The sequence below is a fragment of the Musca autumnalis genome, unplaced genomic scaffold, assembly GCF_047663935.1.
Source record: "Musca autumnalis isolate F117 unplaced genomic scaffold, ASM4766393v1 scaffold_1, whole genome shotgun sequence".
Lineage (NCBI taxonomy): Eukaryota > Metazoa > Arthropoda > Insecta > Diptera > Muscidae > Musca > Musca autumnalis.
This window is the reverse complement of record NW_027411644.1, coordinates 258,356,943-258,372,127: the sequence shown is the minus strand read 5'-3', so window position 1 is coordinate 258,372,127 and position 15,185 is coordinate 258,356,943. Positions and strand designations below refer to the sequence as shown.

Below are 15,185 nucleotides of genomic sequence, written 5' to 3'. Positions count from 1 at the left end.
GTTAACTTGCGTGTGTGTGTGTGTGGTGGGCAAGCATATTTTTTTAATGGAAATATGATGGAATCGCAACAGTCAGGTTGGCCGAGCGGTCTAAGGCGCCAGATTTAAGCTCTGGTTCCCGAGAGGGAGCGTGGGTTCGAACCCCACACCTGACATTACATAACATGAACAAAAGAATTTTTTACTGATAATATTTTGAAAGGGAAAATTATTATTTGTTATAAGAAGAAATCTTTATAAACAAAAATCAAATGCCATTCGTTGGTAATTGCATCAGTTGAGAACGGCTGGACCAATCTGGATAATACTTCTTTTTGAAATGTTCGTCATAACCCAACATAGGTTTTTTTGCAAAGAAAATGTTACCACGCCCAATTTTTCAATTTTAATTTTTTTAAAAAATTTCAAAAACTTCTGAATCTAAAGTTGTCAGGGAGTGTACAACGATATATTCATAAATTTGCTTAAATGGTGAGGTTCAACGGTCCATCAGCCATGAGAAACTAAAAACATATAAGTCTCAATAAGAGGGTAAAACATATAAGTCTCAATAAGCGGGAGAATAGACTCAACCATTTTTTTTTTTAAGTTTTTTATTAAATCGATTTAGATAAAGATAGAGGATATGGACGACAATAAATCCTAAACAGCATCAATCCGACAAAGTCCGTAAGAGAAAAGAAAGGTTGTAGACAAAATCTGTTGATAAATTTAAAATCCGCAATGAATAACTCGGTTTGACAATGGACCCGAAGAAATGAGGTAGAAAATATCTATTTTTTAATGGTAAAGCATAAAGTCCATAATAAGTTGTCATTAAAACTCAATAGGACGGGCCAGCAGCGTCGAACCGAGTGTGCTAGTTAATAAAATAAAATTTAATGTATTAAAATTTAGAGCACAACACATTAGCTCCGTTCCAGTACTTTTTTAATGGTAATATGTGCAAAAGAGAGAACCGTCAAAAATGAGTTCAACGCACACATTTTTCCAAGATGTACGGGAACGGAAAAATGGCAGAAACGTCAAAAAAGCTGGAACAAATGTCAAAGTCGGCGTGCCAGCCAATCGGAATCCGGCAAACATGTTGCACATTTTTGCTCGCTCAAATGTGTTAAATGTGTAAAAACTTTTTAGTTCTGGAACGAAGCTATTATGTGTGTTCGTTGTACAAATTGTTACTGGATGTACAATGCAGTACAATGCAAAAGACCTTAGCCGATTACAAGAAGTTTCTGAACATGCACAAATTGTTGAGTAAACGAACAAACCTATTGAGAGGAAATAACATTTCTACATTGAAACTCATGGAATCAATGATGTCAATGTTGTGATTTTTTAAACGATGTGTGTTATTTTGTCATTTGGACAGTCCACTATAGGTAATTTGGACAGGTTTTTAGGAAAAAGTCAATTTTTCGAAGGAAAAACATGTCAAATTTTATGGATGTGCAATTTGTTTTTTTTTTAATATTCAAAACTCACGGTATAATTCGAAGCTAAAATCAAAATTTCGAAGACAAAATAAAAAAAATTAAAACTCAGAGCAGAATTTATAAATGCACTAGAAAATAATTTTTCATGACGGAATCTCTTAAATAAAACGCTTGCCGTTTAATATTGCCACAATTTTTAATTCAAATTCAAGCGTTTTATTTGAGTGATAAGACTGTATTCTCTAACTATAGGGGCATAAGGATAAGAGATCTGTATCACACATACATCTTGTTGTCGATTATAAAGCAGCCTTCGACAGCCCACTACGTTTAAATCTACGGTCTTCAAGTTGAATTGAGTTTGGCAAATGTCATATTTCTCGATTTTTCTTAATTTATAAATCTTATCTAAAATAGTCCTTTAAATAAATTATTATCAAATAAAAACAAAAAAGTATCAGTCGGCTTGGCCGACAGAGATATACCCTCAGCCTGTGTATATTGAAACAATTTTTTCCCAAAAAAAACGCATGTATTTAGGGAATTTTGGGCGTTTGAACTGACAAAAATGTTGATTAGGATTAGAGATCAAAAGTTTTGCGGAGGAGATACTAAAAAGAATGGATCTCCAGCCACTACAACTTCAGGGATGTTTGCTCAAGAAGTATGGACTTGCCCCTGAAACAACTTTTACCATCGCAATTGATGCAGCGAATGCAAGTTGCTTCAACAAAAATCAAAGTGATTCGAAAGCAGGTCTTAAAGTGAACATGTATCCGAAATTTTGTGTGGGAGGTACCGGATGGAGTGGACAAATATAGTCCATATTTGAACCTGATCTATATCTGGTAGATATATTAAGATGTGTAAAGTATGGTCCAATTCGGCCACTCTCTTCAAGAGTTATCGTACGCACAATTTTACCGAACATTTTTGAACTTTTGTGGGGGAGGTACCTGAAGGAGTGGACCGATATGGCTTATCTTCGAACTTAAACTATGTTTGGACAAAATATAACTAAGACCAAACTTTGGACCGAATCGGCAGACCTGTTCGAGAGTTATTTTGCCCTCCAACCTCCTCACACGGTGTCATAGGGGTTTTTTGCAACTTTCAGGCTATTTTCTCAGGAAGTATGGACTTGCCCCTGAGGAAACTTATACCGTCGTATGGAGGGCAGTGAATACAAGTTGCTAAAGCAAAAATCAAAGCGATTAGAGAGATGGTCCTAAACTGAACTTTTTCAAATTTTTGTGTGGGAGGTACCCGACGGAGTGGACCAATTAAGTCCATATTAAAACCTGATCTATGTCTGGTACACGCTCCACGATGGGCAAAGTATGGATCATATCGGTTACTCCCTTCAAGAGTTATCGTGCGCACAAATTTTCCGAACATTTTCCAATTTTTGTGGGGGAGGTACCGGAAGGAGTGGACCGATATAGCTCATCTTCGAACTTAAACTAAGTTTGGGCAAAATATTACGAAAGCCAAAATTTGAACCGAATCGGTTCATCCGTTCGAGAGTTATCGTGCGCTCCAGCCAGCCAGACAGACAGACAGACGGACGGACATTGCTCAATCGACTCCAAATTGTCTGAAACACATTTCGTCCAAACATACTTGGGGTCTAAAACCATTATTTCGATGAGGCACATTTTGCCCGTATGAAAGTGTATATACCCTTCATAGCCTAAAGGCTGAGGGTATAAAAATGCATAAACGTCCATATGTTGTTGAACCCAGCAAAATTTGAAGGAGGGGTTTCCATGCGATCACTTGATTTCATGATTTCGTGAAAGATCCGATCTTTTCATCAAAATTTGAACCAATGTAAAGGAAGTCGTGAAAGGTCATATCATTTCATCAGCATTTGAACATAGAATAGAGACGAATTTTGTGTTTTATTTATACACATTTTTCTAAATATATAGCATTAATTATTTACATTAGGCTTGATGTTGTCGGAGACTCGAAATCACAACCAACGTTGTAAAAACTCTCGTCGTATGATAATGTCATTGCAAAGGGTTGGTAAAAATGACATGCCAAAGCATTGGCGGATATGACATGCTAAACCATTGGTGAAAATGACATGTCAAAGCATTGGTGTAAATTACATGCTTTGGATCCAAAAATGAATAGTATCTTTTGGGGTCCACGCTCATATAAAATTCATCGATGAAGATGCTAAAAGATGACATGCCAGATCACTTGCACCCATGATTGAATGACATCTTTCGCATCGAACATTTTGCTGGGAATTAACAAAAATTAAGAGTATCGTGCAGCGACACCAGTGGATGCTCGTACATACGGCTGGTTTAAAGGTATTCCAAGTCAGGCCTGAATTTGGTATCCCTGAAAAGCTCTTAAGGCCTGCGTACATAAGCTGCTCTGCCTGATTACCTTGCTTTCCTCCTTCATTTTTGACATAATAAAAATAAAAGAATAAAGAAGGCCGAGGAAATTTCGAACTGGGTTGCCATTTTCTTTTTTATTCTTTTATCAGAAGTAAGCAAGGTAAGCAGGCAAGGCAGCTTACGTACGCAGGCCTTTACGGCTTAGTAATTGGACTCTAACTGATACCCGGTCCTCAATTAAATTGGAAAGGACATCTCCCAACAGCATACTACCAAAAGTGGTTTCAGTCTTTCGCGTGATCTCTTCAACATTCTGTTGGAAAATGAGCCACAAGATGCGAATGTTAAAAGAAATGGCATAGTTTACCTCAATAGCTACATCTTATGCTAAGTTTACATTTACGAAATCCACTCGATTTCAACTGTCAATTCCATAGCTCACACGTCAAATGAAATCTCATCTGGATTTCATTTGACGTTTAACATATGGATTTGACAAGTGTGAATATATTGCGAAGAATTTGTTATAAAATAAAAAAATACAAACTAAAGTTGCGAACATTTTTGTGGTAATTTACGAGACGGAATTTTTTTAATGGAGTGGAGTTGGAGTCTAAAGGTAAACTAGTGATGGGAAGGATGACGAAACAAAATCAGTTGCGCTTGGATTAAATGGAGAACGGAGGAATTACATTCAATTGTGATTGAATTTAATGGAAATGTTTTTATTAACGTTCTTCTTATTCTTGTTTTACACAAATAATAAGTGCATTTTATTTATTCTGGGATATTTCGCAATAGCTTGCATTTTTACTGCATCTTTAGATTGATTAAAAACACAATCCGAAGAGTGCCTTTAAATTCAATACAAACGACTACATCAAAAGCTGTGATTTGGATCGAAAACGATCGATTGCTTAATCGTTAAATTAAATGCAATGGATTTCAGATGAGATTTCATTTGACGTATACACAAAGGAATTGACAGTTGAAATCCCCTCGATTTAGTAAATGTACTATTAGTTCGGCTTATAGGAAATTTCTGTGGTTTTCTTGGAAAACGACATTTTTTTTCCTTTATTATTCCACTTGGGAACATAGGGCTTCTATAATACATTTCCATCTTAATCTATCTTGACATATTAATTTTATTTCATCGAAAGATTTATTTATCTGGTTTAATTCAGTCTTTATGGTTCTCCTCCAAGTATTTTTTGGACGTCCGGGTCGACGGTTTCCCTGAAGGTTCCACTCCAAGGCTGTTCTGGTGATGCTGTTAATTGGTTTGCGCAATGTATGGCCAATCCATTTCCACTTTCGTCTTATAATCTGTTGCAGTATTGGATCTTCCTTTGTCTGTCTTAGAGTTCGTCGTTTGATATGGTGTTTGGCCAAAACACTTTTAATATGATGCGCAAACATTTGTTTACAAATGTTTGTAATTTGTGTGCCACGCTTTTGGTCATTAGCCAAGTCTCGCTGTCATACAGTAATGTTGATTTTACACAACTGTTAAAAAGCCGAAGTTTCGTGTTCTTTGAAATGTGTGCTGATTTCCACGTTCTTCTCATGCGACCGAATGCTGATCTTGCTTTCTTGATCCGATTTCCAACATCGTCGCTTACTCCACCATCTGCAGACATGATGCTACCGAGGTAGCAGAAGCTTTTTTCGTATTTTATAGGATTGTTGTCAATCATGAAGTTGTTTGCGTTGGTATTATTTATTCGCATCACGTATGTTTTTGCTGTGTTTATTTCTAGACCCACAGTTTTTGCAATTTTTACTAAGTCGTCTAATTTGCTCTGCATTAGATTAAAGTTGTGTGACAGTAAGCATATATCGTCGGCATAATCAAGATCTTCCAAGTGTCGGTCAAAGGTCCAGTTAATACCTCTTTTTTTGGAACATACATTTACCATAATCTCATACAAAACTGCTGCAAATAGAAGGGGGGAAAGGGGGCAACCTTGTTTAACTCCCGCATTCGTATGGAAGTGTTCACTTGTGAGGCCGCAGTGACTAACAGTGAGGGTGGTGCACCCCTTTCGCTGCTAGAGTTGCCCATATAGCTTCACGGTTTATTGAGGCGAAAGCTTTTTTGAAATCAATAAATATGAGATATAGTGGTGTTTTCCATTCTATAGATTGCTCTATTATTATACGTAGTGTGTTAATTTGATCTAAGCTTTTCTTTTCTTTCATATACGGTTCTAAAATTTTTGCTGATGCGGTGGGACTTGTTTGCCGTAGTTCGGGCGGTATGCCGTCTTCTCCTGGTGATTTATTGCGCTTCAGTTTTAATATGGCGTCTCTTATATCTTCTACAATAGGTATATGTACAGCTATCGACTCGTTAATGGGGGTATTCGTATTCAAATGAATATAGGAATTATGATTGTTGTCGTGCTCAATATTGCTTATACGTTCAAAGTGTTGTTTCCATAGATGGATTTGATCATCCGGATTGGTGATTATTTCGCCGTTGAGATCTTTTAGCCCTCGGTTAGCTCGTAGGTTGTTGTTGCATAGTCGGCCTATTACCTGGTGGACTTTCCTGGCATCGTTCGCTCCTGCTGCTGCCTCTGCTTCTATGGCTATATTTTCAATATATTTTCTTTTATCGGTTCTGGCTGCTTTTTTACTGCCTTTGCTTTTATTTTGTATTCCTGGTTGGTATTGGCATCTCCGAGTAGTTTTTCCTTTAAGGTATTCCTTTCCTGTATTAATTTCCAGGTGTTGTCAGATATCCAGATCTTTCTTGCTTCTTTTTGTCTGTATCCTATTTCCTTTTCCGCAATTGTTTTCAGCACGTTCACTGTTTCCTCCCATGGTTTGTTGTTGGTGGGTAACATGTTTCCAAGAGTTCACTGACCGTCTCTCTCTTCTGAATATTGTTGTTGAGTACCTTCACATCGAGTTGCCTCTCTATCTTTTTGGATTTTCCTTTATAATTTCGACGAAGCTTTATTTTAATAGTGCCAACTAAAAGTTCGTGGTCTGTGTCCATATCTGCTCCTCGCTTTGTTCGCACGTCCTGTAACGAGCCTCTCCATTTACGACTGATGCATAAATGATGGATTTGATTACGGTTTTGATTATTTGGGGATGTCCACGTGTATTTGTGTATGTTTTTGTGGGGAAATAAAGACCCACCTATTATGAGGTCGAATGTTTGGCAGAGATCTATTAGACGATCACCGTTGTTGTTCTTTAATAATCTAATAAGAAATTCTTAGAAATGTATACACTCTCTCTCTTATTTTTAGAATAAATGATTTCGCCAGCGGCGGGTAGGGATCAACCAACTGTTTTTGTAGGGATCTCTAAAGCAACTGCTTATAAATTGTATCCAACGCAGTGCATTTTTCATAACTCCGTGTGGACTGCATCGAAGGATGTTGTGAAATCATAACTCCACATGCACAACTTCCAAAATTTTTTGCTGGGAAGGAGTGGATATTGCAGTGCAAAATGATAAGGCAGTACAAACAACAACAAAATACATGTTATCCAAAAACCAGCTGTTTCATAAATGCTTAAACTGCCGTCTGTCAGGGTAAAATTAAATGCACATCTTAATGCAAATTAACGTTGCCATCTGTCTAGGGTATTAGAGGGGCCAATTAAGTAAGGCCGCCATCAGACCATCTGCTTTTTCACATGTATGGCATCAGCTGTTCTGTATATTAGTATACCCAAAGTGACAACATACATGTGAAAAAGCAGACGGTCTGATGACCGCCTAAGTAAAGTTTGGTGCTTTTTAAACTCAAGGGTGGGCAACACTCAACAGAAAACAATTTATTCAGTTACTCTTTGAAAAACAGAAAATTCTCAGAGATTTTAACAGTAAAAATTAATTAAGAGAAATTAGCCACAACAAAAGAGAAGGAGAGACATGGGGAATATCATCTTAACTGGTTGGACAAGTTAGCCGAATAAAAAAAGAAACCAACACAAATCAGATAACACACACAAAACAAATCATTTGGCGCAAGTCTCCCCAAGAGGCAAAACAAACAAACCTAATAACAGTTGTCGATAGACATTTGATCGTAACGGTTGCACATATTCAGCTGGAGATCGGTACTGTTAAGAACCAAAAGAAAGAATTGGCTACGAAATTCATTTGACATTCGCGTAAAATACAAATAAACGACAAGAGTGAACGAACAACAAACAAACAGTTGTTTCAGACTTGTTTAAACAAAAGAAATCCCTTCGGGCGGACCAAGTGTTTTAAACAAAAAAAATATATTTGGTGTGCAAAAAAACGTTTGTGTTTTTTGATTTTGTGAAAGCAAATCATTTGTTATCGTTTGTAGATTTCTATTGTGTTTATCTACAATGTTTTTTCTTTATTGACAACAAAGCCAAAAGAATTAAAGCTGTCGCACATATTGATTGATAACGTATCTCGGTGCATAGTTTTGTGTTAAAACTGTTGTATATACTACCACCTTTTTGCTGTTGCTCTTGAAAATTTGATCAATTTTTAACGTCATATTCTGATTCTTCTGTCTTATAACGTGCGCGAGTGTGTGTGCGTCATTCTTGAAATATATTGATTTGTAGCGCAAAATTACTTTGCTCAAAATGCCGGTGAAATCATCCAAAGCAACACTGTATAAATTACTATTTTTATTCTTGGTAATCTCTGCTGCTGATCTGGGTAAGTTTTCCGTCTGACTGCCTGCCTGTTCCTTGTGCTGTATGTCCAGACATTCGCTCTTCTTTGTTCATACATGTGTACATTTTTTTTGTTCAGACATTGAGTTTCCTTACCACATAAATTATTCCCCACCAGCTGTGGAGGATTGATTTTATGAAATTAGCTTTTGTTGATCGTTCGTTTTAAGTAAACAGCTCAAAGGAGTATAATCATTGTTTATTGGGGTGGATCGAGGGGTAAAATATATTTTATGTGGTTTTCTTATAAAATGCCAATAAGAAGGATTCAAATGCACAAAGTCAAAACGTTCAACCCACTTACATTGGTCGTTATAACTTAGATTAATATAAATAAATAAAAAACATGAAAATGTATACCTATAAAGCTGATTTTCAGAATACCTATGTACCTATGTATAACGAATCTTTAAAACTTGCTACAATTATACATATTCCCAAGAAAAAAAGTTATTTAAAACCTAAGATTTCTGACATAGCTTTACTGCCACTAATAGACAACTTGTTCGAAAAACAGGGAAAATGTGTCCTTTGCAGTTTTGATTCAAGAAAGGCAGTGAGTGAGTGAGTCGTGCTCAATTATTATTAATTTTATTTGTAAAGGTCTTGATGAAAATTTAGGAGGTATGGGAGGAAAGGACATTCAACTGTTGCAAAGTTATATTGAAACAAGTAAGAAAAGCGTTAAGTTCGGCCGGGCCGAACTTTTTATACCCTCCACCACGAACTGTATTGAAGTGAATTCCTAAAATTCAGAAAATTGGGAGATATCGTCCAATGGGGGAATATAAATATTTGTATGATTTTTTTTGCCTTATGGCTTCAAGTATTTTCTTAACTATAGGATTATTTCATATATATAAAGTATGAACACAGAGTAGTGATAACATACATATATGTAATATAATGTAATTCATTTTAATTGGCCCGATGGCTTAGAATTTTTGTAAAGTTGATTAATAAATAAATAAATATATGAGGACGTTGACCTATACCGACAAATTTCAGGTGGAAAGTTAACGAAGAGTAACTACCAAATTTCAGTCATTTCGATGGGATTTTGAGGCCACAACCTTCAAAATACCGAAAATCAGGAGGTACCGTTCTATGGGGGCTATATGAAGACGCGGACCTATACCGATAAATTTCAGGTTGTAAGTTGTATACCCTTAACGAAGACTTACTACCAAATTTCAGTCACTTCGGTGGAATATTGAGGTCACAAGCTTCAAAATACCGAAAATCAGGAGGTACCGTTCTATGGGGGCTATACTAAGGCGTGGACCTGTACCGACAAGTTTCTGGGAGAAAGTTTTATACCCCCAACGAAGACTAAATACCAAATATCAGCAATTTCTGGGGAATATTGAGGCCACAACCTTCAAAATACTGAAAATCGGGATGTAAGTTCTATGGGGGCTATATAAAGGCGTGGACATGTACCAACAAATTTCATATGGAAGGTTTAATTCCCCAAATGAAGACCAAATACCAAATTTCAGCCATTTCGGTGGATTAATGTGGCCACAACCTTCAAAATGCCGAAAATCTGGAGGAACCGTTCTATGAGGGCTATATGAGGGCGTGGATCTATACTTACAAATTTCTGGGGGAAAGTTTTGTACCCCCAACGAAGACTAAATACCAAATTTCAGCCATTTCGGTGTGATAATGAGGCTAAAACTTTCAAAATACCGAAAATCGGGAGGTATCGTCCTATGGGGACTATATCAAAACGTGGACCTATGTAAACATTTTATGGTAGAAACGTTTCTTAGCCTCTGGAAACACAAAATACAATGTTACAACCGATTCTGTGGTCAAATGGGACTAATACATTCAAAATATTGTAAAGTGACGCATACTATATACAGGGTGTTATATAGGGGCTATACCAAAACGTGGACCTATATAAACAAACTTTGGTAGAAATATTTTTTAGCCTCTAAAAACACATAATACCATATAACAACCAATTCGGTGGTCAAATGGGAAATATATCTTAACAAGTGAGCAAAGGCTATAGTCGGGACGGGGCCGACCATGTGATACCCTACACCACTACCCCTGTGCATAAGCTTTTCACTGGTAAACATTTCTTTTAGGGAATATAAACCGACTACAACCAAAAATAATATGCCTCTTTGTCTCTGGGACCCCCATAAGAAACCAAAATTTCGTGACCATCCAATCAAAATTACGACCTGTAACTTGATTGCAAAAAATGGAAGAATTGGATGCATTACCGACTATTGTGGTATCTCCCTTGTTTGACCACCTTCGCCAACCTGCTTTACACCAATGTAAAGGTAATATTTTCTTCTTCCATTGACAGGCTTTGCCGTTGGAATACCCCTACTAGAAGCCAATATATTCACAAAGAATAAAACTTTGAATTTGTCTCCACATGATAAATTGGATATATTACTGACATTTGCGATATCTCGGTTGTTTGCCCACTTACGCCAACATACTTGGCATCAATATAAAGGAGATCTTTTCTTCTTCTTTCATTCGCATAAGAAAAAACGTTGACTTTTCTCCACATAGCTTTTTGTTTATTCCGACTCCTGAATATTATCCGACTATTACCAAACTTAATAGGCTTCTTCCTCTGAGGGACCGCATCAACTCCCAAAAAATTCGTGACGATCCGATCAAAATTGAGACCTGTTGCGTGATTACAAAAAAGTCGGGAAATGGGTTGCATTACCGACTATTGCGATATCTCTGTTGTTTGAGCAGCTACGACAACCTACTTTACATCGTTGTAAAGGTGATGTTTTCTACTTTCCTTGCCAGGTTGCTTTTGATATACCTCTTAAAGAAACAGAGATATTGGCTTTGAAATAAAACGTAGACATTTTCTCCAAATAAGTTTTTGCCCATTCCGACCCCTGAATACTATCCGACCACCATTAAAATCAGTAGGCTTCTTCCTCTGTGGGACCCCCATTAACCCCTAAAATATCGTGACGATCCGATCAAAATTGCGACCAGTGGCGTGATTACAAAAAAATCGGAAAATGGGATGCATTATCGACTATTGCCATATCTCTGCTATTTGACCACCTATGACAACCTAATTTACATCATTGTAAAGGTGATATTTTCTACTTTCCTTGCCAGATTTTGCTTTTCATATACCTCTTAAAGAAACAGAGATATTGGCTTTGAAATAAAACGTTGACCTTTCTCGAAATAAGTGTTTGCCCATTCCGACCCCTAAATATTATCCGACCATCATCAAAATCAATAGGCTTCTTTCTTTTTGGGACCCCCATTAACCCCCAAAATTTCGTGACTATCCGATCAAAATTGCGACCTGTATCGTGATTACAAAAAAATCGGAAAATGGGATGCATTATCGATTATTGCCATAACATTGCTATTTGACCATCTACGACAACCTACTTTACATCATTGTAAAGGTGATATTTTCTACTTTCCTTGCCAGATTTTGCTTTTCATATACCTCTTAAAGAAACAGAGATATTGGCTTTGAAATAAAATGTTGACTTTTCTCCAAATAAGTGTTTGCCCATTCCGACCCCTAAATATTATCCGAACATCACCAAAATCAATATGCTTCTTCATCTGTGAGACCCCCATTAAACCTCAAATTTTCGTGACGATCCGATCAAAATTGCGACCTGTAGCGTGATTTCCAAAAAAATAGAAAAATGGGATGTATTACCGACTATTGCGATATCTCCATTATTTGGTTAACTACGCCCACCTAGTTTGCACCATTGTAAAGACGGGATCTTCTACTTTCATAGTCAGGCTTTGCTTTTGGGAAATTTTCAACCAAAGCTGTGATATTTGTCAATATAATTAAAATCGCAAAAATGAAAATTGGGGGTTTATTTGCTACTATTGCAATATCTTCGTTGTTTGATCACCTACGAGCACCTACTTTACATCATTAGAAAGGTGATATATTCTGCTTTCATCGTCAGGTTTTGCTTTTGGTATACCCCATATAGAAGCTGAGATATTGGCTTTGGAAAAAAACGTTGTATTTTTATCCACCTAAGTTTTTTGCCCTTTCCGACCCCTAAATATTATCCGACCACCACCGAATTTAATAGGCTTCTTCCCCTACGGGACCCCCATCAACAACCAAAATTTCGTGACGATCCGATCAAAATTGCGACCTGTAGCGTGATTACAAGGTTTAGATGGACAGACGGACAGACGGACAGACGGACAGACGGACAGACGGACAGACGGACGGACGGACGGACTGACGGACGGACACACATAGCCAGATCGACTCAGCTCGTCGAGACATTCATTTTGGTATATATAAGTATGGGTCTACGACCATTATTTCGATGCGTTACAAACTTTTTGGCCAAAACCAACTTATAATACCCTCCCCACATAGTGGTGTAGGGTATAAAAATTCCTTAAAAGGACGACGCGTCACTTTGTATGGGGGCTATACGAAAACGTGGACCTACATAGCCCCCTTTAATACCAAAAGTCCTACGTACATATAATAGAATTTACCAACATTTCATCCACCTACTTCAATCCATTCGGACGCTAGAGTGATTTCCACAGACGGACAGACAGACAGGCCGACGGACATGGCTATATCGATGTAGAATTGCACGCTGATCAAGAATATATATAGCTTGTAGGGTCTACAATGATTATTTCGAGTAGTTACAAGCGGAATGACAAACTTAATATACCCCCCATCTTATGGTGGAGGGTATAAAAAGAATAAAAGTTGTAGAGATCTATGGTGTCAAATTAAATACTGGAGTAGTAGAACATGGAGGTTTTTGGGTCGACTATTATTATCATTATACATAAACGATTTGGCTAACCTAGATTTCATGGGGAAATTAGTTGTTGCTACCTGTCCTAATGTATGGTTCCGAAGCATGGAAGCATGGGTACTTGCACAAGCAGATAAGGCGGTGCTTGGTGTGTTTGAGAAAAAATTAATAGAAAGATCTACGGGCTAATCTGAGTAAACGATACATAGCGACGTCGTATGAATCGCAAGCTGTATCAATTGCGGTGGCCATGTCATAAGAATGAGCGAGAAGAACCCGCTTAAAAGGCGTATAAATACGGCGCATGACGGTGCACGCAGAACTGGAAGGTCAAGGATTTGATGGAGTAGACAAGTGTAAAACGAGTTCGAAAACGCGGTATTCTAAATGGGGCAAATAAAGCAACAAATATAGAAGAATGGAAATCATTTCTTAGTTCGGCTTATAGGAAAAATGTCCCGTAGGGGGCCAACAAAGCAAGAAATTAGAGTTGGGCAATCTCGTTCAATTGAACGATCCGGATCCCTGCCCTAGTTCAAGGACGAATGAGTAACGTCTTAAAAACCAACGTGTGAAATTAAGTATACGCAGTTTTGTCCAAGAAATTACCGGTGTCCATTGAACGGGATAGTGATCAGGATCGTTCAATTGAACGGGATTGCCCAACTCTACAAGAAATTAGTTGTAACTGTTTGTCTGGAATCGAGGTGTCTTTTCTGAGGAGGAGGAGGTACTTGAAGGAATGGACCAACATAGACCATTATGGAAGTGGATCTTATTTTGGGTGTCATATCTTTTCGATAGATTTCGTGCCCACTAGTAATTTCAGTGGGTTATCGAATAACTTTTGGACCAGTATGCCAGGAAACATAGACTTGTCCACGGAAAACAAAATATCGCTGTAAACAGGATCACAAAGAACAGCATCGGTATACATTTCCAAAGGTTCTTCGAACAGACACTAAACTACACTTAGGCACAAAGGTCGAACTTTTGTGGGGGAGGTACCCTAAGGAGAGCTCCGATATGGACCATTTTAGACGTTAAACTAAATTTGGAAAAAATATTAGGATATACAAAGTATGGACCAAACTGGTTGCCCCGTTCAAGAGATATCGTGCTTACCATTTTAGTGACATTTTTAAGTATTGGGGAGAAATACCGGAAGTTGTAGACAGTTATTGCCCATCTTCAAACGAAGGGCAATAACTACATATGGTGCCATAGGGCTGTTTTCTCAAGAAGTAAGGACTTGCCCCAAGAAAAAAAGGTTAACCGTTGTAATGTTGGTAGCGAATGCAAGTGGCTTCAACAAAAATCAAAGTGATTCGAGAGCAGGACCGATATAACCCATCTTCGAAGTTAAACTAAGTTTTGACAACTTGACCAAAAATCATGAAAATTAAAAATGTTGTGTATCGTTACGTAAAGCTATTTCAAGGGTTTTTAGTTGATTTTATGTATATTCAACATTGCCACAAAGTATATACATTCAATAGATAGAGATCACAATATTTGAGATACAATATTGAAATTTTGAACTGATTATAATATATTAGTCATTGGATGTTTAGAATTGAAAATGAACCATATCAAACCACGTTCGGTATAGTCTCCATACAAAGGTTTTTAACCAAATTCTCCAACATAATTGAAGCAATAATTAAAAAATCTTTCAAATGAATATTACCCATATAGATGTACGTTTTGGTGTATCCCAGAGTTTTCAACCACATTAGCTCTTACTTGGCATTTTGGGTTCTAAATCCCGCAGCGAATAGCTTTTGAAAGATTTTTTATAATTCGAGGCTATTAGCATAGTATTTAAAAATATCGTCAGTAATATGGATTTTGGAAATCCTTTTGGTGGGAGAACTTCCATGAAAAGAGTGGTGAAA

General features: G+C 37.3%; 1 protein-coding gene and 1 non-coding gene across 2 annotated transcripts in view; both read left to right on the top strand.

Moving 5' to 3' along the window:
- Positions 1-71: 71 nt before the first annotated feature.
- TRNAL-UAA (transfer RNA leucine (anticodon UAA)) lies at positions 72-155 on the top strand. Its single transcript has one exon. It is a non-coding gene; the product is annotated as a tRNA-Leu (tRNA).
- Positions 156-7,755: 7,600 nt separating this feature from the next.
- Positions 7,756-15,185, top strand: part of LOC141389456 (uncharacterized) — a 50,387-nt gene continuing 42,957 nt past the window's right edge. The window contains exon 1 of the mRNA XM_073960949.1: positions 7,756-8,474. Within this exon, the coding sequence (XP_073817050.1) occupies positions 8,399-8,474 (76 nt within the window). The 5' untranslated portion in view covers positions 7,756-8,398. The remainder of the gene's footprint in view (positions 8,475-15,185) is intronic.